Source organism: Bos grunniens, chromosome 2 (assembly GCF_055505025.1).
Source record: "Bos grunniens cultivar Pamir isolate PY7600 chromosome 2, Bosgru_T2T1.0, whole genome shotgun sequence".
NCBI lineage: Eukaryota > Metazoa > Chordata > Mammalia > Artiodactyla > Bovidae > Bos > Bos grunniens.
Genome location: NC_141166.1, coordinates 51,894,495 through 51,917,555, shown reverse-complemented (window position 1 = coordinate 51,917,555; position 23,061 = coordinate 51,894,495). Strand labels below are relative to the sequence as shown.

At 41.2% G+C, this 23,061-nt stretch overlaps 1 protein-coding gene across 8 annotated transcripts in view; it reads right to left on the bottom strand.

Moving 5' to 3' along the window:
• Positions 1–23,061, bottom strand: part of HECW2 (HECT, C2 and WW domain containing E3 ubiquitin protein ligase 2) — a 433,106-nt gene that overhangs the window by 149,416 nt on the left and 260,629 nt on the right. For all 8 annotated transcript variants that reach the window (XM_086348453.1, XM_086348470.1, XM_086348425.1 and 5 more), the window contains one exon: positions 14,733–14,840. In XM_086348453.1, the coding sequence (XP_086204579.1) occupies positions 14,733–14,840 (108 nt within the window). The remainder of the gene's footprint in view (positions 1–14,732; positions 14,841–23,061) is intronic.

The window sequence follows — 23,061 nt, the reverse complement described above, 5'->3', positions numbered from 1 at the left end:
GAGGAGCTCCTGATGGACAAAATGTAGGTTGGATCTCTGCACCCATTATTATTTACCCCTCACATCAGGAGGCAGAAATTCCTGTCCCCATAGTACAGATCAGGTAACTCAAACTAGGGCTCTGCAACAGCCTAGAGGTGTGGGATGAGGGGAAGGTGGTAGGGAGGTTCAGGAGGGAGGGGGCATGGGTATACCTATGGCTTACTCATGTTGATGTTTGGCAGAAATCAACACAATACTGCAAAGCAATTATCATTCAATTAAAAATAACAATTTTTTAAAACAGTGTTGAGGTTTGCTAATGGTCAAAGAGAAAATGACAGAGTCAGGATTCAAATCCCATCTGTTCCATTCCAAAGCCTTCACTCCTATCCTCTACAATAAAGACAGACAGCAGCTGTTATTGGAAACAGAAAGAAGCAGACTAAGAAGTATGAAGGAAACCTGTAGGTGACTCTGCAGTGAGAAAACCCGGAAACCTATATTATTTCAATTTTCTGGGACTTCCCTGGTGGTCCAGTAATTAAGATTGCGTACTCCCAATGCAGGGGGACTGGGTTCTATCCCTGGTCAGGGAACAAGATCCCACATGCCACAACTAAGACCTGGCACATTTCAGTTCAGCCACTCAGTCATGTCCGACTCTTTGCGCCACCATGGACTGCAGCACGCCAGGCTTCCCTATCCATCACCAACTCTCAGAGCTTACTCAAAATCACATCCATTGAGTCAGTGATGCCATCCAACCATCTCTCTGTCATCTCCTTCTCCTCCTGCCTTCAATCTTTCCCAGCATCAGGGTCTTTTCCAATGAGTCAGTTCTTCGCATGAGGTGGCCAAAGTATTCAAGTTTCAGCTTCAGCATCAGTCCTTCCAATGAATATTCACGACTGATTTTCTTTAGGATGGACTGGTTAGATCTCCTTGTAGTCCAAGGGACTCTCAAGAGTCTTCTCCAACATCACAGTTAAAAAGCATCAATTCTTTGGCACTCAGCTTTCTTTATGGTCCAACTTTCACATCCATATATGACTACTGGAAAAACCTTAGCTTTCACTAGATGAATCTTTGTTGGCAAAGTAATGTCTCTGCTTTTTAATATGCTGTCTAGGTTGGTCATGGCTTTTCTTCCAAGGAGCAAGCATCTTTTAATTTCATGTCTGCAGTCACAATCTACAGTGAGTTTGGAGCCCCCTATAATGAGGCCTCTGACTGTTTCCAATGTTTCACAATCTATTTGCCATGAAGTGATGGGACCAGATGCCATGATCTTCGTTTTCTTAATGTTGAGCTTTAAGCCAACTTTTTCACTCTCCTCTTTCACTTTCATCAAGAGGCTTTTTAGTTCCTCTTCACTTTCTGCCTTAAGGGTGGTGTCTGCATATCTGAAGTTACTGATACTTCTCCCAGCAATCTTGATTCCAGCTTGTGCTTCATCCAGCCCGGCATTTCTCATGATGTACTCTGCATATAATTAACTAAGCAGAGTAACAATATACAGCCTTGATGCACTCCTTTCACAATTTGGAATCAGTCGTTGTCCCATGTCTGGTTCTAATTGTTGCTTTGTAACCTGCATACAGATTTCTCAGGAGGAAGGTCTGGTATTCCCATTTCTTGAAGAATTTTCCACAGTTTGCTGTGATCCACACAGTCAACGGCTTGGCATAGTCAGTGAGGCAGAAGTAGATGTTTTTCTGGAACTCTCTTGCTTTTTCTATGATCCAACGGATGTTGGCAATTTGATATCTGGTTCCTCTGCCTTTTCTAAAACCAGGTTGAACATCTGGAAGTTCTTGGTTCATGTATTGCTGAAGCCTTGCTTGGTGAATTTTGAGCATTATTTTGCTAGTGTGTGAGATGAGTGCAATTGTTTGGTAGTTTGAACATTCTTTGGCATTGCGTTTCTTTGGGATTGGAATGAAAACTGATCTTTTCCAGTCCTGTGGCCACTGCTGAGTTTTCCAAATTTGCTGGCATATTGAGTGCAGCATCATCATCTTTTACGATTTGAAATAGCTCAACTGAAATTTCACCACTTCCACCAGCCAACCAAAAAAAAAATCTTTTCCCCAAGTGAGTTCAATGAAGTCACTAGACAAGGATCAGACTGAGGAACCACCAGTAAATATGCATCTATATCTCCACAGGTATGTATGTGTATGTGTATATATATTAGATATAACTACAGATATATACATATATATGTGCATGTATATATAGGTATTCATATATTATATAATTTGAACTTGATAACAAGACTACAAATGCCAATTGTTGTTTTTGGAAACAAAGTACAATTACCATGAAGCCAATGTATGTCAAAGAGTAGAACCGAGTGAAATTTTCTGCATACAGAGAGTGTGAGACACTGAAGTTTAACTGTGAGATGTCTTTTTCCCAAGGTTTCATTTAATAGAGGCAACAGTGCTGAAGGGCAGAGCCCAGAGGAGAGTCCTAGCCTATGAGAGTGGGATTCCTCTCTCAGCTGAGTCCCCTGGATTATTTAAAGGGGCCACTCAATGTGATTTCCCAAGGAAGTTAATATTGCACTGACTTTACTAACTGCAACAAATGTCCTCATACAGAGTATTTGGTTTGCTTATTTTGAGAAAAAGATACAACAATTAAAGAAAAATCCTATTTTAGGTCTATACAGGAATATTATATATAAAAATCTAATACTATTCTTTCCCATCAGTTAAAAAACACTAAATCTCAAAAAAAAAAAAAAGGTTTATTATGGGGTAAAATATAGAATCTTTCATGTACATTAATCACAATGCAGTAATTGAGAATGCAGCTGGCATTATCACGCGAAAGCTTTCAGCCGTGCCCAGCACTCTGTGCGAAGGAATCGGAGAGAGGAGTCTGGTCTAGCAGGTGTTTCATGGTGCAGCTGCTAAGGTGACAAAGTCCAGAAGACAAGCACTGAAAAGGCGGAGTACCAGGGTACAAGGGTGGAGATTGTGGAGAAGATTCGTGAGGGCATGGTGGAGTCAGAAAGGCCTCACAGAACAAACAAAATCAAACCTTCAGCTGAGAGAAACAAGGGGAGAGAGAGAGAGGAGTGAGGAGCAGCAAGCGCAGGGGACCAGGGATGAGCATGCTGGCTGGAGGGCCAGCAAGATGACCTTGGCAGGAATTCCCTGGGAACCCTAAATGACTTGACTGAGCACTAACACTGGGTTTTGATGATCTCAGAAACAGTAATAATTGTGTTCAGTTCAATTCAGTCACTCAGTCGTGTCCAAATCTTTGCAACCCCATGGACTGCAGCACGCCAGGCTTCCCTTACATCGCCAACTCCCGGAGCTTGCTCAAACTCACAACCATAGAGTCAGTGATGCCATCCAACTATCTCATTCTCTGTTGTCCCCTTCTCCTCCTGCTCTCAATCTTTCCAAGCATCAGGGTCTTTTCTAAGAAGTCAGCTGTTCACATCAGGTGGCCAAAATGTAGGAGCTTCAGTTTCAGCATCAGTCCTTGCAATGAATATTCAGGACTGATCTCCTTTAGGATGGACTGGCTGGATCTCCTTGCAGTCCAAGGGACTCTCCAGAGTCTTCTCCAGCACACAGTCCAGCAAATCACTCTCCCACTTATTTTCTCCAAAAATGATAGCATGTATTCTGCAAGAACAAAGCTAAGTCATACACACAAAGCCTGTCAAAGTGAAACAAGCTCTGCAAAAGGTGAGAATTCTGTGGACATGAGCTCATTAGTATCATGTTCTACTCATGTGAATCTGCCTGCAGCAGTGCCTCACAGATCCAATCAAGAGCCAGTGAGTGAGCAGTTTGTTTTTCAATAAAGAGAAGTGCATTTTTACAAGATTATCTTCCCCCTGCCTCTCAAGTTAGGACACCACCTCCTCTTTTGTAAAGTTTTAACAGTCAGCTAGGTAACAGAGCTCCAGAAAAACATCTATTTCTGCTTTATTGACTATGCCAAAGCCTTTGACTGTGTGGATCACAACAAACTGTGGAAAATTCTTCAAGAGATGGGAATACCAGACCTTCCTCCTGAGAAATCTGTATGCAGGTCAAGAAGCAACAGTTAGAACCAGACATGGAACAACAGACTAGTTCCAAATCGGGAAAGGAGGATGTCAAGGCTGTATATTGTCACCCTGGTCATTTAACTTATATGCAGAGTACATCATGAGAAATGCTGTGCTGGAAGAAGCACAAGCTGGAATCAAGATTGCCGGGAGAAATATCAATAACCTCAGATATGCAGATAACACCACCCTTATGGCAGAAAGCGAAGAAGAACTAAAGAGCCTCTTGATGAAAGTGAAAGAGGACAGTGAAAATGTTGGCTTAAAACTCAATATTCAGAAAATGAAGATCATGGCATCTGGTCCCATCACTTCATAGCAAATAGATGGGGAAACAATGGAAACAGGACAGATCTCATTTGGGCAGGCTCCAAAATCACAGCAGATGGTGACTGCAGACATGAAATTAAAAGATGCTTGCTCCTTGGAAGAAAAGCTATGACCAACCTAGACAGCATATTAAAAAGCAGAGACATTACTTTGCCAACAAAGATCCATCTAGTCAAAGCTATGGCTTTTCCAGTAGTCATGTATGAATGTGAGAGTTGGACCATAAAGAAAGCTAAGCGCTGAAGAATTGATGCTTTTGAACCGTGGTGCTGGAGAAGACTCTTGAGAGTCCCTTGGACTGCAAGGAGATCCAACCAGTCCATCCTAAAGGAAATCAGTCCTGAATACTCATTGGAAGGATTGATGCTGAAGCTGCAACTCCAATACTTTGGCCACCTGATGTGAAGAACTGACTCATTGGAAAAGACCCTGATGCTGGGAAAGACTGAAGGTGGCAAGAGAAGGGAACGACAGAGGATGAGATGGTTGGATGGCATCACTGACTCAATGGACATGAGTTTGAGTAGGCTCTGGGAGTTGGTGATAGACAGGGAGGTCTGGTGTGCTGCAGTCCATGGGGCTGCAAAGAGTCAGACACGACTGAGTAATCGAACTGAACTGAGGTAAGAGACTAGGAAACTAACAGACAAAAAAAGTAGCTGCTTATTTTTATCTGATAACCAGACCAGCTTTGCCAGCTGACTCGTTTTAAGTGCTATTTTATTCCTTGGTAAAACAACAATCTCCAACCCCCGAGATAAATTATAATCCCTGAAAGTATAAGATAAACTCATTCTGAACTGTGCACTGCAGATTTTGTGGAGATGGTCACCAAAAACCACAGAACTGATAGCTTTATAATGCTTTAAGATTCGGTGTAAAGACATGGGGATTTACACAGATCACTTGTTACAAAACCAAATGCATAAGCTAATTGCCAGGGAGAAAAACCCAGTACCAGACAGAACTAGCTGTTTTCACCTGGACTGAAACTAGCCACCTCCTTCAGCAGGACAGCAGTGAAGCCTTCTGCCTCTAAAATACAGGAACATTTCATGCTGAGTGGGAGGTTTCACCTTCACATATTATGTCGTGTTTGAGGAGGTCATTCAAGATTACAAAAAATGATGCAACCAAACAACATCCCCTCTTGAGGAAGTGAGAGCAGCATTTTGATAAATGTCTCTGAACATTTTAGTTATGAGAAGAAGTATCTGGGGAGAACACTCAAGAGGGTGGATGAGAGAAGCTGGTGTTCATGTTTCTATTTTAGCTACTATTTTAACCTCCAACTGCAAGAGGAAACAGAAAGCTATTCCTGAGAAACAGATGCAAGAACAGGTGAAAGCAAACCTAGGCATGATGACAGAGCATCAGATAAGACAGGAGCCACTGGTCACAGGGCCAGCCCAGCTCACAGGCAGTAAAGCTGGAGGATATGAACTAAGGAGCATTCTACCTGAGAAGGGTTTCTCCACAGCCTGATGTGGCAGCTACATCACCCCTGCATGCTAAGTTACCTCAGTCGTGTGACTCTGTGCGACCCCATGGACTGTAGCCTGCCAGGCTCCTCTTACATGGGATTCTCCAGGCAAGAATACTGGAGTGGGTTACCATGTCTTCCTCTAGGGGATCTTCCTGACCTGAGGATCGAACCCTCATCTCTTGTGTCTCCTGCACTGCATGTGGATTCTTTACCACTAGTGCCACCATTTGGGAAACCCAACATCACCCCTAATTGCCTCAAACTCTGGAGAGGGAAATATATACATATCTTTCTACACATATTTTATGTGGTTCCTTTGGATTATAAAAGGCAAAAATATTTTCTTCCAAAAAAATCACGTCATTAAACATGTTGCCTCAGAGACAGTAAGCCAGGAGAAGAGTGAGGCCTCCCACTTTAACCTCAAAGGAACTACAGTCAGGTGGACCAGATCTCACCTCAGAGGAAACTGGCATCTTCCTCTCTCTCAGGTCCCCTCTGAACAGCTGAAGCCAGTCATGGATCATGGAAACATTTTTTGGCCCCTTTTAAAAATCTTCTGGACATGTTTATTTATAAAGTTATGAAAATAAGGTTTAGCAGCCTCTAAGCAGAGAAGGCAACGACACCCCACTCCAGTACTCTTGCCTGGAAAATCCCATGGATGGAGGAGCCTGGTGGGCTGCAGTCCACGGGTAGCGCTAAGCTAAGCGACTGAGCGACTTCACTTTCACTTTTCACTTTCATGCATTGGAGGAGGAAATGGCAACCCACTCCAGTGTTCTTGCCTGGACAGTGGAGCCTGGTGGGCTGCCGTCTATGGGGTCGCACAGAGTTGGACATGACTGAAGTGACTTAGCAGCAGCAGCAGCAGCAAGTGCTGATAAGACAAAGAAGCCCTCTTATTATCAAAATTTTAACTTACCAGCTTCCATAAATACAAATGAAGATGTCCCCCAGAGCAAGGACATCTCAACTCCATGTCCACCACAGATGGAAGGGTGATCACTGTCCAAAGACGATACTATGTACTTGTTGGGAGTGGCTGGGAAAGCGGAAAGAACTTAAACCTGTTCCCCAGTAAAGGAGTTTCTGTAATCGTGCCATGATGACATTGCATTTTAAAGCAATCATTCTACCACTTGTTTAAAGAAAGAATATACTTCTGAGTTTATATATAAATAAAGTATTTTTATAAAGATCAGATAAAACTGGTAAAAGTGGTTGTCTTTGGAAAGGGGAAATTGGTGACTGGGGCATGAAGTTGGGAGAGATTACTTTCATTTTTTGTGTCTTTTTAACATTATACTCTTTTCATCTGTTATCTGTTCAAAACTGATTTTTAAAAGAAATCTCAACCAGCTACATTAACCCTAGGCATTAGTGTAAGATTCCATTTCAAGCCTTCTTTGAAAAAAAAGGATCTACAAGCCACTTTCTGCAAGAAATGATTTTGTTTCAAAGACTAGGATCTTTGAAACATCATCTACCACATTAAATACCTTCAATATTCCCTTAGGAAGTAATTAATAGCTTGCTCCTTTTTAGAAAACCTGGATTTCCCTCAAGTTTTAGAAGTTGACTATTTTGAACCATAAAGACGGATGGAAATGTCCTTCGTTTAGCCATTTCTATCTCATTAAAATGGAATAATTTTTAAAATGAGAGAGTCATTTCCTAGGCAGGTTGATAGGGAGTCTAGGGGTCCCCAAGGAGAGAGGGGTCTGGAATTCTCAAGGAGGAAAAAAGGACAAACTTTTTTTCTTTCTCCACATTCCTTAGGATTATATACCAATAATGTATCCTGCCTAAGGACAGTCTTTGGATTCAACCTTCTGTTATTTTAAAATGTTAATTATGGGAGTATACCTGGTCTTTACAAGGATGTATCTTGCCTGAGGACAGTGTTATCTTAAAATGTAAATTATGGGAGTAGGTCGGAGGAGGTCTTTACAACCTCCAGACATTCTCTGGATTATATAACCTCATTATTAACACTAGCAAGCGGGTACTCTTTCTGCCCCCTTCTGATGCCTATGTCAGAAGCTTTCTCTATCTCCTTTATACTTTAATAAAACTTTACTACACAAAAGCTCTGAGCGATCAATCCTCGTCTCTGGCCCCGGATTGAATTCTTCTCCTCCGGGGGCCAAGAATCCCGGTGTATTCGCGTGATTCAACAACAACCTTTCATCTTGGGGGCTTGTCCGGGATCCTTCAGGACAAGGTAAGGATGCTTGGAGCTTTAGTTCTTTGTTCTCTTAGCGAACACGTTTTCTGCTATGCTTTACTAACTCTACCGTGTGCTTGTGTGAATGAATGGCATGCCCTGCGTGAAACAAGTAAGGAGCTCTGCTCTGCGGTTCCACGGTGATCTCATAGGGCTTATGGCAGAAACCTGTCGGGGCGTTATACCGACCTGCCAATGCCAAGAGGCACCCAATGTCTCCTTCAGGAACCGACCAGAAATGGGCAAAGCGTGTAGACCGAACTCTCCTTTCTCGGTCAAACTTTTCGGTCTCTTTGACCATTTCATAACTCCTTGGGAATTAGAAGTACTAACCTAATCTATCGGATCATAGACTTTCAAGGGACTTGTGATCTCTACTGTTATTGTATACTGTGGCTTAGGTCCCAAACTTGGATTCGTAGTCAAGAAAGTGTCTAGCCTCGCTAGGAATCGAAAGTTCGGAAGCTAGATGGAGCTCTAGCTCCCAGAACATCTCTGAGGTTAAAGGTTACTCAGATTGGGACTGTGATGGGTTTTTTTTCTTTGGTAATGCCAGCTCTTAGTGGATCAGAAGAGGCTGTTATACTGGTGTGGTGATGCTTGAAAAGAACATCTCAGTTTTATGTTCGCGTCGGTCTTATTGTGGTCAGGAAATACTCAGGGTCGTGCACAGGCACTCAGGTGACGAATGTTTCCCCCGGTAGTCTTAGCTTGGGAGGCATTCCGGAAGGTTACTCTGATTCACCCCGGGTGACATCAGAGGCAAACAAGGTTAAGGGTGAAGAGCTGGACGTCAAGTAGGGATGCTATCAAGTCTACCCCTGGTACATCCCCACCCCATCTCGGTGGTAGAACCGGGAGGGACGAGTACGGCCCCTGCGTCGGTAAGGGACAGACTAAGTCCGACCAGGAAGGAAAAGCTTTTGGTGTAACGTCTGTCTACACCCCCATCTAGAGCAGGGAGGGACGCCTCCGGTAGAAAAAATGGCGCTGGTCGCTTTTTTTCTCTCTTACAGATGGGAGCTAACAATTCCAGCCTCACTCCTTTGAACTGTATCCTAAAAAACTGGGATAGATTTGATCCCCAGGGCTTAAAGAAGACACACCTGGTCTTCCTATGTGATACTGCATGGCCACGGTATCCATTGGAGGACGGCGAACGGTGGCCAGTTGGAGGGTCTCTTAAGTATAATACTGTTCCACAATTAGACCTGTTCTGTAAGGAACAAGGGAAATGGGTAGAAGTAGCATATGTGTTGCCCTTTTTCTCTCTGCGAAATATGCCAGACTTATATCCTAAGGGTATAGATTTGGGCGTGAAATCTTCAGCTCCCTCCTGTCCTCTTACTTTGCCCCCGTACCTGGGACTCCAAACTGGGATTCAAACTGCCCACATGGAGGTCCAAACAACAACCTTTCATCTTGGGGGCTCGTCCGGGATACCATTTCACACCAGTCAGAATGGCTGCGATCCAAAAGTCTACAAATAATAAATGCTGGAGAGGGTGTGGAGAAAAGGGAACCCTCTTACACTGTTGGTGGGAATGCAAACTAGTACAGCCACTATGGAGAACAGTGTGGAGATTCCTTAAAAAACTGGAAATAGAACTGCCTTATGATCCAGCAATCCCACTGCTGGGCATACACACTGAGGAAACCAGAAGGGAAAGAAACACATGTACCCCAATGTTCATTGCAGCACTGTTTATAATAGCCAGGAGATGGAAGCAACCTAGATGTCCATCAGCAGATGAATGGATAAGAAAGCTGTGGTACATATACACAATGGAGTATTACTCAGCCATTAAAAAGAATACATTTGAATCAGTTCTAATGAGGTGGATGAAACTGGAGCCTATTATACAGAGTGAAGTAAGCCAGAAGGAAAAACATAAATACAGTATACTAACGCATATATATGGAATTTAGAAAGATGGTAACAATAACCCAGTGTACGAGACAGCAAAAGAGACACTGATGTATAGAACGGTCTTATGGACTCTGTGGGAGAGGAAGAGGGTGGGAAGATTTGGGAGAATGACATTGAAACATGTAAAATATCATGTAAGAAACGAGTTGCCAGTCCAGGTTCGATGCACGATACTGGATGCTTGGGGCTAGTGCACTGGGACGACCCAGCGGGATGGTATGGGGAGGGAGGAGGGAGGAGGGTTTAGGATGGGGAACACATGTATACCTGTGGTGGATTCATTTTGATATTTGGCAAAACTAATACAATTATGTAAAGTTTAAAAATAAAATAAAATTTAAAAAAAAATTAAAAAAAAAATCAAGCTAATTGCAATAATTCAGAAAACAAGATTTTAACCACTGCCTTTGTGCTTTTAATAAATTCTTAATATTATGATTCCTATTGATAGGCTCTTTTATTCAGAGGCCACAAGTTGAAAAAGAGTAAACACATTCCAATTCTCATGCTTTTGACAAAATTCACCCATAGTTCTAGTGACGTGCTCACTTGGTTATATGTTACCGCATCATCATCTCTTTAATGAGAGCAAATGCAGCCAGAAGGCTTTCCTCGTGGCTCAACGGTAAAGAGTACTAGGTGTAGAAGATGCGCTGGAAAAGGAAATGACAACCCACTCCAGTACTCCTGCCTGAGAAATCCTATGGATAGAGGAGCCTGGCAGGTTACAGTCCATGGGGTCACAAAAGAGTCAGACCAGACTTGGTGACTAAGCAACAGCATGCAGCCTGAAAGAACCAGGGCTTCCCGTGCTTAAGCTCAGAAAAACAATCTTGAATATCAAAGACAGACTGCATCAGTGAAATGTGGCACATCCTAACAGGATGAGAGAAGTCACTGGAACTAAAATGTAAGTATGCTCGTAGAGCATGAAAAGAGCCAAATCTCTCTAAGGGGCAAAAAGGCCCTTCTGACGTCGGTTGAAAAGGGCTTAGCAAAGGAGAAAGTTATAGCAGGGGCTCCGACAATACAAATAAAAAGCTGAGGCTCTCCCCTTTACCCCCACCCATTAAAAAGCCACCCACAAAGGTTCTGTTTCAAACTTGAATGCCAATCAGAGGTGAGGGTGTCACTTACACAAGCCACATGCATCCATACTGCACAGCTTCCTAACCCTATCTACTTCCCAGGGCTGAGACAGATACGATATGTGAAAATACTAGATAACTTTTACAAATAGCAATGTTCTGTTATCATCATTAATGATCACAAAGCAGTTCAGTTCAGTACACAGCAATGTAGTTGACTATTTCTAAGCTCATACTGATCCAGGACTTAGTGAGTTCTTGAATGATGCCTGGCAATAAGTTGGACTTAACCAAATACTTCATGATGGCTGGGGACATAATGAACAAATAAATGGAAGGGATGAAGGAAGGACAAAAAGCAGGTCTGAATGAATGAATGACCAAAGTCTATGAAAGACTACATAGAATAAAATAGATGTTCTAACATGCCAAAACAATTTTTGAAACCTCTTAGATGTCAAAACTCAAGAATATACATTGCACAGGTGATCCATTCATTTTCCATGAGCATGACCTCATTTGAGGAATTCTGACAGTCTTGTGACAAGTGAGCACACATGAAGCGGCTCGTCCTCTCCAATGTCTAGGAAGGTCATTTACCTAAAATTAAACCTGTCTTTGTCCTTCAAATTCATCCCAGTGGGCCCTGTAAGTCTGGGTCACCTGCCTCCTCTGGAGGTTTGTCCAGATAAACAAAAGCCATCTTTACTTTCAGAAACAGCCTAAATAGTGCTCAAACCCAGGTTTGCCCACAAACTTAAGTCAATTTTCAGAGAATTTTACTTTACTTGGACTTCTGATTAGCTAAAGATAAATGTTCTTTCTGAAGATGAAAGCAAAAGTTTTTAACGTCATAAGTTTTCAAGATCAGAGGTTGAAAACATAGATATGGTTAACCCATTCCCCAATCCCAATTTTTTTTTTTTACGTTTCACACTATTATCTCCAGAGATTCATACATAACTTCATTATGCTGGGAAGTCCCCCTGGATCTGCTCAAGCTAGACATGGAATAAAAAAAAAAATGACGTCTAAAAGACACGGACTACACTTCTAAGCACTGATATAAATAACACCTGAGATTTTTACACCGAATGGATTTCAAAGGGATAGAAATGTGTCCTGGGGGAGACCCCATTCTGATGAATGAAGATAAGCTTATTCTAAAGCCAAATTGTTCTGTACTTTCTATTCACTTTCACTTTAACTTATATAGCTTTACTCAGTCCTTAAAAAGGTATTAATGAATATTTCCAGTTTCACAATCGTGCTGCATAATACCCTCACTGTGCGAAGAATTAAGGTGGAAATGCTAAAGTAGAAGAGAAAACCAAAAGCATTCCCAATTCCTAACTTCAATGTCAAGCCCACTTCTGCTAAACATTAACAGTGAGATGTAAAGAAAGACATTTGTCAAGACAGAGATGCTCACTATATCCTAATCAGCCAGGACATTACAAATCTCTAATTCACACTTCATGGAGAAAGAAAATCAATCATGGCAAGTGGGATATTCTGTAAATGGGGTTTTTTTTTAATGTTCCAAATTACAGCAGCATGTGGCACTGACCTCTTCCCAGGTGCTCACATGAGTCTCATAATGGGAATCTGCACACTCCATCAAAAGGCAATCATTCCTAGAAGTCATCAGCATTTTAGAGCCAACAGGAAGGTTTTCCCTGAAGTTCAATTGGCAGTATTTCTCAGCTAGATCAGCCTCTTAAGCCCAGGGATCTTTTCAAAGGAGGAATCACATTGAAAGTAAACCCAGCTACTTCCCATTCCATTTTTTACCAGATTCTTTTATCACTTACGCTTCTCATTACTTAGAAACAGCAGCTGGACTAGTGTCAGAAAGTAAAGATGAAAAATAAGGCAATAAAAACAAATCGCCCATAATCTCACCTCCCAGATACAACTGTTGTTCACACTTTGGTGAATCTCCGAGACTTTTTCGTACATGTTGTATTAGCTAGGAGAGGATGAGATGGTTGGACAGCATCACCGATGCAATGGACATGAGTTTGAGTAGGCTCCGGGAGTTGTTGATGGACAGGGAAGCCTGGTGTGCTTCAGTCCATGGAGTTCCAAAGAGTTGGACGTGACTGAGCAACTGAACTAATGCTTCATATATCTGCTTCCCACACCCCTCACTTACTGTTACATGATGAACATTTTCTCTTAACAACCACATTACACATAAGGTTTAAAAACAAACCAGAAATTAAACTCTGAAGAAAAAGACACTCCTTATAGGGCACAAGTGGGATTAGAGAAAGCTGTGAAATGCTGACCTACCAGTAAAATGGTCAAACAAATTATCTGATATCTTTAAAGGCAATTCAAAAATAATAGCTGTTAATATTTTAAATGACTTTTTATATTACAGAAGTTTACATGCTTCAAAACAGATATGCTTACAGCAGGTTTCCGTTTTTAATCAAACTGAGATCCAACTAGTCCATCCTAAAGGAAATCAGTCCTGAATATTCACTGGAAGAACTGATGCTGAAGCTGAAAATCGAATACTTTGGCCACCTGATGCAAATAACTGACTCACTGGAAAAGACCCTGATGCTGGGAAAGATTGAAGGCAGGAGGAGAAGGGGACAACAGAGGATGGGATAGTTGGATAGCATCACTGACTAAATGGACATGAGTTTGAGTAAGTTCTGGGAGTTAGTGATGGACAGGGAAGCCTGGCCTGCTGCAGTCCGTGGGGTTGCAAAGAGTCAGACGTGACTGAGTGACTTAACTGAACTGAGGTATCATTCTTAAGTACCAGTATCTCTGGTACCAGTATATTCTCTCTTTCTTATATTAAATTCCATATAGAAAACTTAATTCTTACTATGGAGTTAAACAGCTCAGAAACATTTTAAAGAGCTCAGTTTTTTCTACTGCAGAAAAATAAACTCTGTAAATGTAGAAGTTAACCTGGACAGACCAGTAAATCATTTATATGCATACATGTGCTATGTGTGTATATACATATACATATATATATAACTATATAGAAGTACTGCACATAGGATGTGTGTTTATAAATAAATATAACATCAAATCAACTGGGTAATGGATATTTGCAGCCAATCTCTGATGCCTAGTAAATGACTTCTATGGTAATGTGCCCCAGATTATCTCATCTACACTTGGAAAGACCAAGACCCAAAAGCAAAACTTATTCTTCTGTTGGGAAAAATAATAGTGAAGTATCCTAGAGGCAAATAAAATTCGTAAATTAACTGAAATCTTGAATTATCCTTTCTGCCCTTTGAAATTAATATAGTATTAATTATAAATGAAGAACAAGGGTATATAAAATGTGTAACAAAATAATCACAGAATTTATATACCATACATTCATCAGATATATGTTATACGCACACACATCTAGAGACATACATACAGTTTTTTCAAACCACAGTTACATTCTCTAATGAATATTTCTCAAAAGAAAATATTTTACAGTTTGGGGTGACATGGCATATATTTATAAATAAGAATCAAAAACTTTTACAATAAAATTCATAAAAGACTTCATAGATTTCTGCATATTTCTGAAATGTTCAAATACAAACTTATGTTAACACTTAGGTACTTACGCTCCATGAAATAGGGCCCAGGCTCAATTCTCCATACAATTTGTCCTTTTTGTGTTCCAGTCACACCCCTGTTTTTAGAATCCCAGAAGTTGGCTGGAGAATTCTCATCTGGAAAAACCAAATGAATACTTTTAAGCTTATAATTTAACTTCTTTGTCTTTCCTTAGCTCAAACATGTAGTATGAGTTCTAAAATAAATGGAAAAAAGTAAAGAGGGAAATATTAATGAACACTATTGTTAATGACGGTTGGTTATTTAAGATGGCAGAGTAGAAGGACATGAGCTCATCTTCTCCTGTGAGAACTCCAAAATTACAACTCACTGGTGAACAATCGTCAATAGGAGAATGTTGGACCCCACCAAGAAAAAATATACCCTACATCCAAGGGCAAAGGAGAAGCCCAAGCAAAATGGTAGGAGGAATGAAACTGTGTTTAGAATCAAACCCCATACCCAACAGAAATGCTCAGAGAACTCAAACTAAAATCTTGTGCACACCAGGAGACTCCACAGAGACTGAGCCAGACCTGTCTTTGAGTGTTTGAGTGTCTCCTGTGGAGCTATGGGTCAGCAGTGCATCACAGGGTACTGGAATGCAAAAGTAGGAAATCAAGAGATACCTGGAGTAACAGGCAAATCTGGCCTTGAAGTACAGAATGAAGCAGGACAAAGGCTAACAGAGTTTTGCTAAGAGAACGCACTGGTCTTAACAAACACCCTCTTCCAACAACACAACAGAAGACTCTGCACATAGACATTACCAGATGGTCAATACCAAAATTCTTTGCAGGCAAAGATAGAGAAGCTCTATACAGTCAGAAAAAACAAGACTGGGAGCTGACTGTGGCTCAGATCATGAACTCCTTATTGACAAATTCAAACTTAAATTGAAGAAAGTAGGGAAAACCACTAGACCATTCAGGTATGACCTAAATCAAATCCCTTACAATTTGACAGTGGACGTGACAAACAGATTCAAGGGATTAGATCTGATAACACAGTGCCTGAAGAACTATGGACGGAGGTTCATGACATTGTACAGGAGACAGTGATCAAGACCATCCCCAAGGGAAAAAAAAAATGCAAAAAGGCAAAATGGCTGTCTGAGGAGGCCTTACAAAGAGCTGAGAAAAGAAAAGAAGCTAAGACAAAGGAGAAAAGGAAAGATATAAACATCTGAATGCGGAGTTCCAAAGAACAGCAAGGAGAGATAAGAAAGCCTTCCTCAGCGATCAATGCAAAGAAGTAGAGGAAAGCAATAGAATGGGAAAGATTAGACATCTCTTCAAGAAAATTAGAGATACCAAGGGAACATTTCATGCAAAGATGGGCTCGATAAAGGACAGAAATGGTATGGACCTAACAAAAGCAGAAGATATTAACAAGAGATGGCAAGAATGCACAGAAGAACTATACAAAAAAGATCTTCAAGACCCAGATAATCACAATGGTGTGATCACTCACCTAGACATCCAGGAATGTGAAGTCAAGCGGGCCTTAGGAAGCATCACTATGAACAAAGCTAGTGGAGGTGATGGAATTCCAGTTGAGCTATTTCAAATCCTGAAAGATGATGCTGTGAACATGTCACACTCAATCTGCCAGCAAATTTGGAAAACTCAGCAGTGGCCACAGGACTGGAAAGATCAGTTTTCATTCCAATCCCAAAGAAATGCAAGGCCAAAGAAGGTTCAAACTACCACACAACTGCACTCATCTCACATGCTAGCAAAGGAATGCTCAAATCCTCAAAGCCAGGCGTCAACAGTACGTGAACCTTGAATTTCCAGATATTCAAGCCGGATTTAGAAAAAGCAGAGGAACTAGAGATCAAATTGCCAACATTCGTTGGATCATAAAAAAGCAAGAGAGTTCCAGAAAAATATCTACCTCTGCTTTATTGACTATGGCAAAGCCTTTGACTGTGTGGATCACAACAAACTGTGGAAAATTCTTCAAGAGATGGGAATACCAGACCACCTGACCTGCCTCCTGAGAAATCTATACGCAGGTCAAGAAGCAACACTTAGAACTGGACATGGAACAACAGACTGGTTCCAAATCAGGAAAGGAGTATCAAGGCTGTATATTGTCACCCTGCTTACTTAACTTATATGCAGAGTACATCATGTGAAATGCCAGGCTGGATGAAGCACAAGCTGGAATCAAGATTGCCGGGAGAAATATCAGTAACCTCAGATATACAGATGATACCACCCTTATGGAAGAAAGCAAAGAAGAACAAAAGAGCCTCTTGATGGAAGTGAAAGAGGAGAGTGAAAAAGCTGGCTTAAAACTCAACATTCAGAAAACGAAGATCATGGCATCCGGTCTCATCACTTCATGGGAAATAGATGGGGAAACAGTGGAAACAGTGTCAGACTTTATTTTTCTGGGCTTCAAAATCACTGCAGATGATGATTGCAGCCATGAAATTAAAAGACACTTACTCCTTAGAAGGAAAGTTATGACCAACCTAGACAGTATATTAAAAAGCAGAGACATTACTTTGCCAACAAAGGTCCATCTAGTCAAAGCTATTGTTTTTCCGAGTCATGTATGGATATGAGAGTTGGACTATAAAGAAAGCTGAGCACCAAAGAATTGATGTTTTTGAACTGTGGTGTTGGAGAAGACTCTTGAGAGTCCCTTGGACTGCAAGGAGATCCAATCAGTCAATCCTAAAGGAAATCAGTCGTGAATATTCATTGGAAGGACTGATGGTGGAGCTGAAACTCCAATACTTTGGACAACTGATGCGAAGAACTGACTCATGGAAAAATCCCTAATGCTGGACAAGATTGAAAGCAGGAGGAAAAGCAGATGACAAAGGATGAGATGTTTCAATGGTATCACCAACTCGATGGACGTGAGTTTGAGTGAGCTCCAGGAGTTGGTGATGGCAGGGAAGCCTGGCGTGCTGCAGTCCATGGGGTCACAAAGAGTAGGACACAACTGAGTGACTGAATTGAACTGATTCATAATGACTTATTTAATGACTTGCATTTACAAGGGAGAACTAGGGAGAAGAGTGGGCAGGTGGAAAGTAAATGGCATGTCTGGGCTTAGCCAGGTTGGTCACTAAAGTGCCAAAAGACAAAACTGCAAAGAACAAAGAGTATGATTGTTCATCAACCAGCAATGAGATGACACACAAAAAGAGATTGGATGAGCTCCTGTCTATAAAATTTTATATTAAAAAGAAAAAGATGAAGAGCTAAGCTGATAGGATACAAGAGAATCAAGATGGGGTTAAGAGAGGGGATATTAAGCTAGGAAACTGAGTCAAGACACAGCACAGGTTTGCCATGGATAGTGTTCAGGAAATACCAAGCAAGTCAGCACGTTGGCTGAGATAATTGTTCACAATGGTCAGCAGTGGGTTACCATGACACAACATAAGAGAAGGAAAGAGGAAGAAGGACAGAAAGGACAGATCCAAAGAATAGGCCTGAAAGCAGCATTGTCTCTAAGCTCTCTGACTTCATGGCACTAAGAAAATGGTCATATTTGTAGGATACACCGGGGTACATGAAAGAGACATTGACCACGTTAAGTTGACGGCAGGGGTACTCTGGCTGCCCCAGGCTCTGCCCCACCATGAAGGCAGAAGGGATTCATGTTCTTTAACTTGCTCACATCACTCTAGTTTGAAGCTCGGTCCTAAGGTCCTGGAATAGGAAATGAAACTAAGAATGTGAGAAAGAGACCATTCAGAGTTTTACAGGCACACAAGTGTGTGCGCAGAGACACTGGCTCTTAAAGTCAGATGCACCTCATTTTCATCCCCAAACCTCTTTCCTAGGAGGGAAGATTAGGCATACACTTTAAGTGAGAGCTGAAATTAAGCAGACAGGGTGAAGTCAGTGATCCACTAAAACAGGAAAAGTAGAAAACAGGTTCAAAGTCCAATGCATAGTCCTGAGAATAAAAACCCCAATTCTTAAGAGCATAAAAGAAACAGAAGGTGGTCCATGGGAGGGGTCAGATAATCCAGCTCTGAGGGATTTCTGTCTGTGGTTTCCCTTGGAGCCCACTGGTTTTATGACATTGAGAAGTCGAAGAGGTCTGGGAGGAGTGGTCCTTTCTGCTGTCTGTACTCAACACAGCATAAGTCAAGTCTTGGCCTTTACGGTGAAAGGCCAAGAAGCAGTGTCACCTCCTTTCAGAAAAACAACACAAGGCAATCCACTCCATTCCATCACAGAAATACAACCACACTGATATTTAGAAGGCACTCAAGTATCACCTAAAACTGATTTGAAAGATGGCATGTGGCTCCTCGGGGCAGATGCTGCTCACTGCCTCTCCCTTGAGCCTCTTCTTTGTCAACTGAACCCCAATTCTGTCCAAGGTAACAATGTACCCAGTTAAAATAGTTACCCTTAAATGCAGCTAAGGGTGGCATGTGGCCAGTGCATGTGGGTTGAATTCTACTGGGTGGGACTTCTGGGGAAGCTATTATTATTAAGATTGATAAGAGGACACTCAATAATCTTTTTGCTCTCCCCTCCCACCTCCTCTCCCCTTAGATGAGAGCCACAAGCTAAGGATGACAGAGGAAGAAGCTAGAAACATCCATGATGATCCTTTGAACCCTGAATGGCCCTCAGACTTCTTGCTACTGAGGCAAAAATAAATTCCTAGTTATTTAAGCCCCTGTGGTTGGGTTTCTGTCATTTGTGGCCGAACAAAATTCCTAACAGACACAATTACCATCCTAAAAGTCATTCAGTGATTTAGACCCATGAGGCCTGACTTGAACCAGAATCACTGAGACTGTATCACTTCTCCAGTTTAGACAACAAAGGTAGCTTCTTCTCTAAAACATACTTTAATGGGCAAAGTTGCTTGCATAGGAACAGAGACTCTCATGTTTTCACAAACAGATGTATTGTACTAGCTGTTGGTCACATGGAAGGCTTCAGGAAGCTGGACCCTGAGGGGAGCAGAACACAGGCACAGGGAGTAGAAGGTGTCCGTCCAACTGTTCAAAATGCCAGACAGCCATGCACATGAGAAGTTTTCTGAAAATACTGTTGTGTCAGTTTCCTCTTGAGGCCTCAGGAAAGACAGGCAACAACAAATCTCATTTTAGGATCACAATGATAAAATGCAACTTCCACAAAATTATACGTCTTAAAGTGTGACCTCACCGTAAGAGGGTTGTCACTTCTACTATTACTAAACTTTTTCTCCCAAGCCATCAGTTAAGCCAAACCAAGTATACACTTCTGACATATTAACCCTAGGGAGATGGAGCACTGAAGAGCAGAAACAGAGGGGAGGGTGGGGGTAATGAGATGAGAATTATCATAAGAGGACTTATCTCCACACAGAAGTGATTCCTGGGGCTTGACACAACCCTTTACATGTTCCCTGGAGGAGAATCGTGTCAGAGAACCAGTGCCAGCATCTCCTGTTCCAAAAAGAGCCACTAGTAACTTTTTCTTTGCCTATTATATTCACTTCGAGGTAGAAATACTGCACTGCATGAATATCCTCCCTTGGTCTCAGAAGTCAGAAATAAGGGAGAACAAGTTATGGGTGCTTCCTCCTCAGACCCTTAACCAAGAAAGAGACCTAGAGTAAGGTGTTCAAATCACCTACCAGCTCATGGGTTAGCATAAACCATATATCTCTGACTTTAGCTCCTATCGTTGGTTTATAGGCAATATGGATGACTCGATTTGGTTAAATTTATGATATTTAAAGAAATAAAGCCTAGTCTCTGGAAGCAAAATGTTGAAAAGGTACCGTGATCATTCAGACTCATAAGGAACTCAAACGTCCCATATATGATGGGAAATGAATCAGAATTAGGATGAAAAGGCCCAGAGCAGATGTTTGATGGGTCTGCTCTTTTCTTTTAAGCCCCAAATGTCATAGTGAGAAACAATCCTGTAAACCTTCATGGGGAAGGTCTTATTCCCACCATGCATAGTGTCTGTCACGTAGGAGTTACCCAAGTTGGTTAATATTCTGGCTATTCTACATGGAAAATTTTCTCTGATGAGATTATATTTCTGATAATTCATCATCCCTGACAGACAGTAGCACTCTTGACATTGAGTGACAGTTACTCTTAACTGAAGATATAAAATTCCTAGAAATAAACCAGTGTAGGATCACAGAGTAGGGTCACAGTATTTTACAGTAGTGTTCACAACCTCCACGGCTCCAGCTCCCACTGCCATGAGACAGCAGAACTCTGGCCAGCCTGGTGGCACCATTCTAAAAACTAAATAGATGACTCATCCTTTGTCTTTGTTTCAAGAACACTGATTTTAATTTGTCCTTCAGACTAAAACTTTTTAAAAGTTTTAAAAGTCGGTTTTAAAGTTGGTAAACACCTTCAATTAGGTTGCAATCCGTTCTCACCTAGCCAAAGAACACCTTCTTAGTGACTGTGGTTCTCTGCTCAGATCTGCTTTTCATGGATATTTGAGGACAGAATATTTTTTCCCAGATTGTGTAACTTGTTTTTCTTTACCCTCATTTAACATCTATTTTAGGCAATTTAATCTTTCTTAAATGCCTCTACTCCAAAGAAGAAAAATAATTGAATATAAAATACTATACCAAAGAAAGGGTTCTAAATTCCCTAGATGTTATCATATAGATATAATATATGCATCTATTTCTTCCATTAATTCAACAAAGATTCTGAGAGATCCAATAAATGTCATTGCTCTTTAAACTCAATTATCAATTGTTCTGTTTATACTTGGCCACTTCCCTTCCCCATTTCTCTTAAGAACTGTGTACATCTGTCCTCATATCCTCTAATTTTTACCCTATGACTTAGAGCAAGGTACCGTGCATTCTACAACATCCAGAACATATGATATGAGCCCCCATCTCTCTGGTTTCTCCATCTCCCTACTGTCATCTTTTCTGTACCCATATCTTATTTCTTGCCCAGAGTTCTAGGCAATAATGGTGGTGCCCTTGACTCAAACACTTCTATCAGCACCTTCTCTCACCTTGACCATTAGATTCTTCCTCCCAACTTAGAAACACCTCAGCCTCCATGAGGTATATTTTCCTGCTTTTGCTCCTTGCCCCTTTTCTCATTCACATTCTTATTTTCCTTCCTACCAAGATTAAAGTGTCTGTTACAGTTACAAATGAAGTTTATATTCTTGGAGTGTATATTCTAGATATTTAGGTAACTTTCTAGCTGGAATATAATCATAAAAACATTGGAGATGTTTAATGCATGTACTTAAATATTCTTCTCTAAATGGTTTGGCAGAGTTTATATAAAGCTTGCCTACTCATGTCTCTTACATATTCTTTGTTCTCTTATAAATCTAGTTGGCAGTACATTTTCTCTAAATATATAGGCATAGTGCACACCCCAAAAGCCCTAAAATCCTTCTAATAAAATTTTCATACCTATTTGTGAATATTGTGGGATCATAATCAAGAAAATTCTTAAAAATCTTTACTCTTGCCTTATTTTAGCAATCCATGATATTTCCCAACTGATTTCATTTACTGTTTTTTTAAAATTACAGTTAGCCCTTCAACAAAGGCAGAGGAACCAGAGATCAAATTGCCAACATCCAATGGATCATCAAAAAAGTAACAGAGTTCCAGAAAAACATCAATTTCTGCTTTATTGACTATGCCAAAGCCTTTGAATGTGTGGATCGCAATAAACTGTGGGAAATTCTGAAAGAGTGGGGAAACCAGACCACCTGACCTGCCTCTTGAGAAACCTGTATGCAGGTCAGGAAGCAAGAGTAAGAACTGGACATGGAACAACAAACTGGTTCCAAACAGGAAAAGGAGTATGTCAAGGCTATATATTGTCACCCTGCTTATTTACCTTATATGCAGAGTACATCATGAGAAATGTTGGGCTAGAAGAAGCACAAGCTGGAATCAAGATTGCTGGGAGAAATATCAATAACCTCAGATACGCAGATGATACCACCCTTATGGCAGAAAGTGAAGAAGAACTAAAGAGCCTCTTGATGAAGGTGAAAGAGGACAGTGAAAAAGTTGGCTTAAAGCTCAACATTCAGAAAACGAAGATCATGGCATCTGGTCCCATCACTTCATGGGAAATAGATGGGGAAACAGTGGAAACAGTGGCAGACTTTATTTTTCTGGGCTCCAAAATCACTGCAGATGGTGATTGCAGCCATGAAATTAAAAGATGCTTACTCCTTGGAAGGAAAGTTATAACCAACCTAGACAGCATATTGAAAAGCAGAGACATTACTTGTCAACAAAGGTCCATCTAGTCAAGGCTATGGTTTTTCCTGTGGTCATGTATGGATGTGAGAGTTGGACTATAAAGAAAGCTGAGCGCTG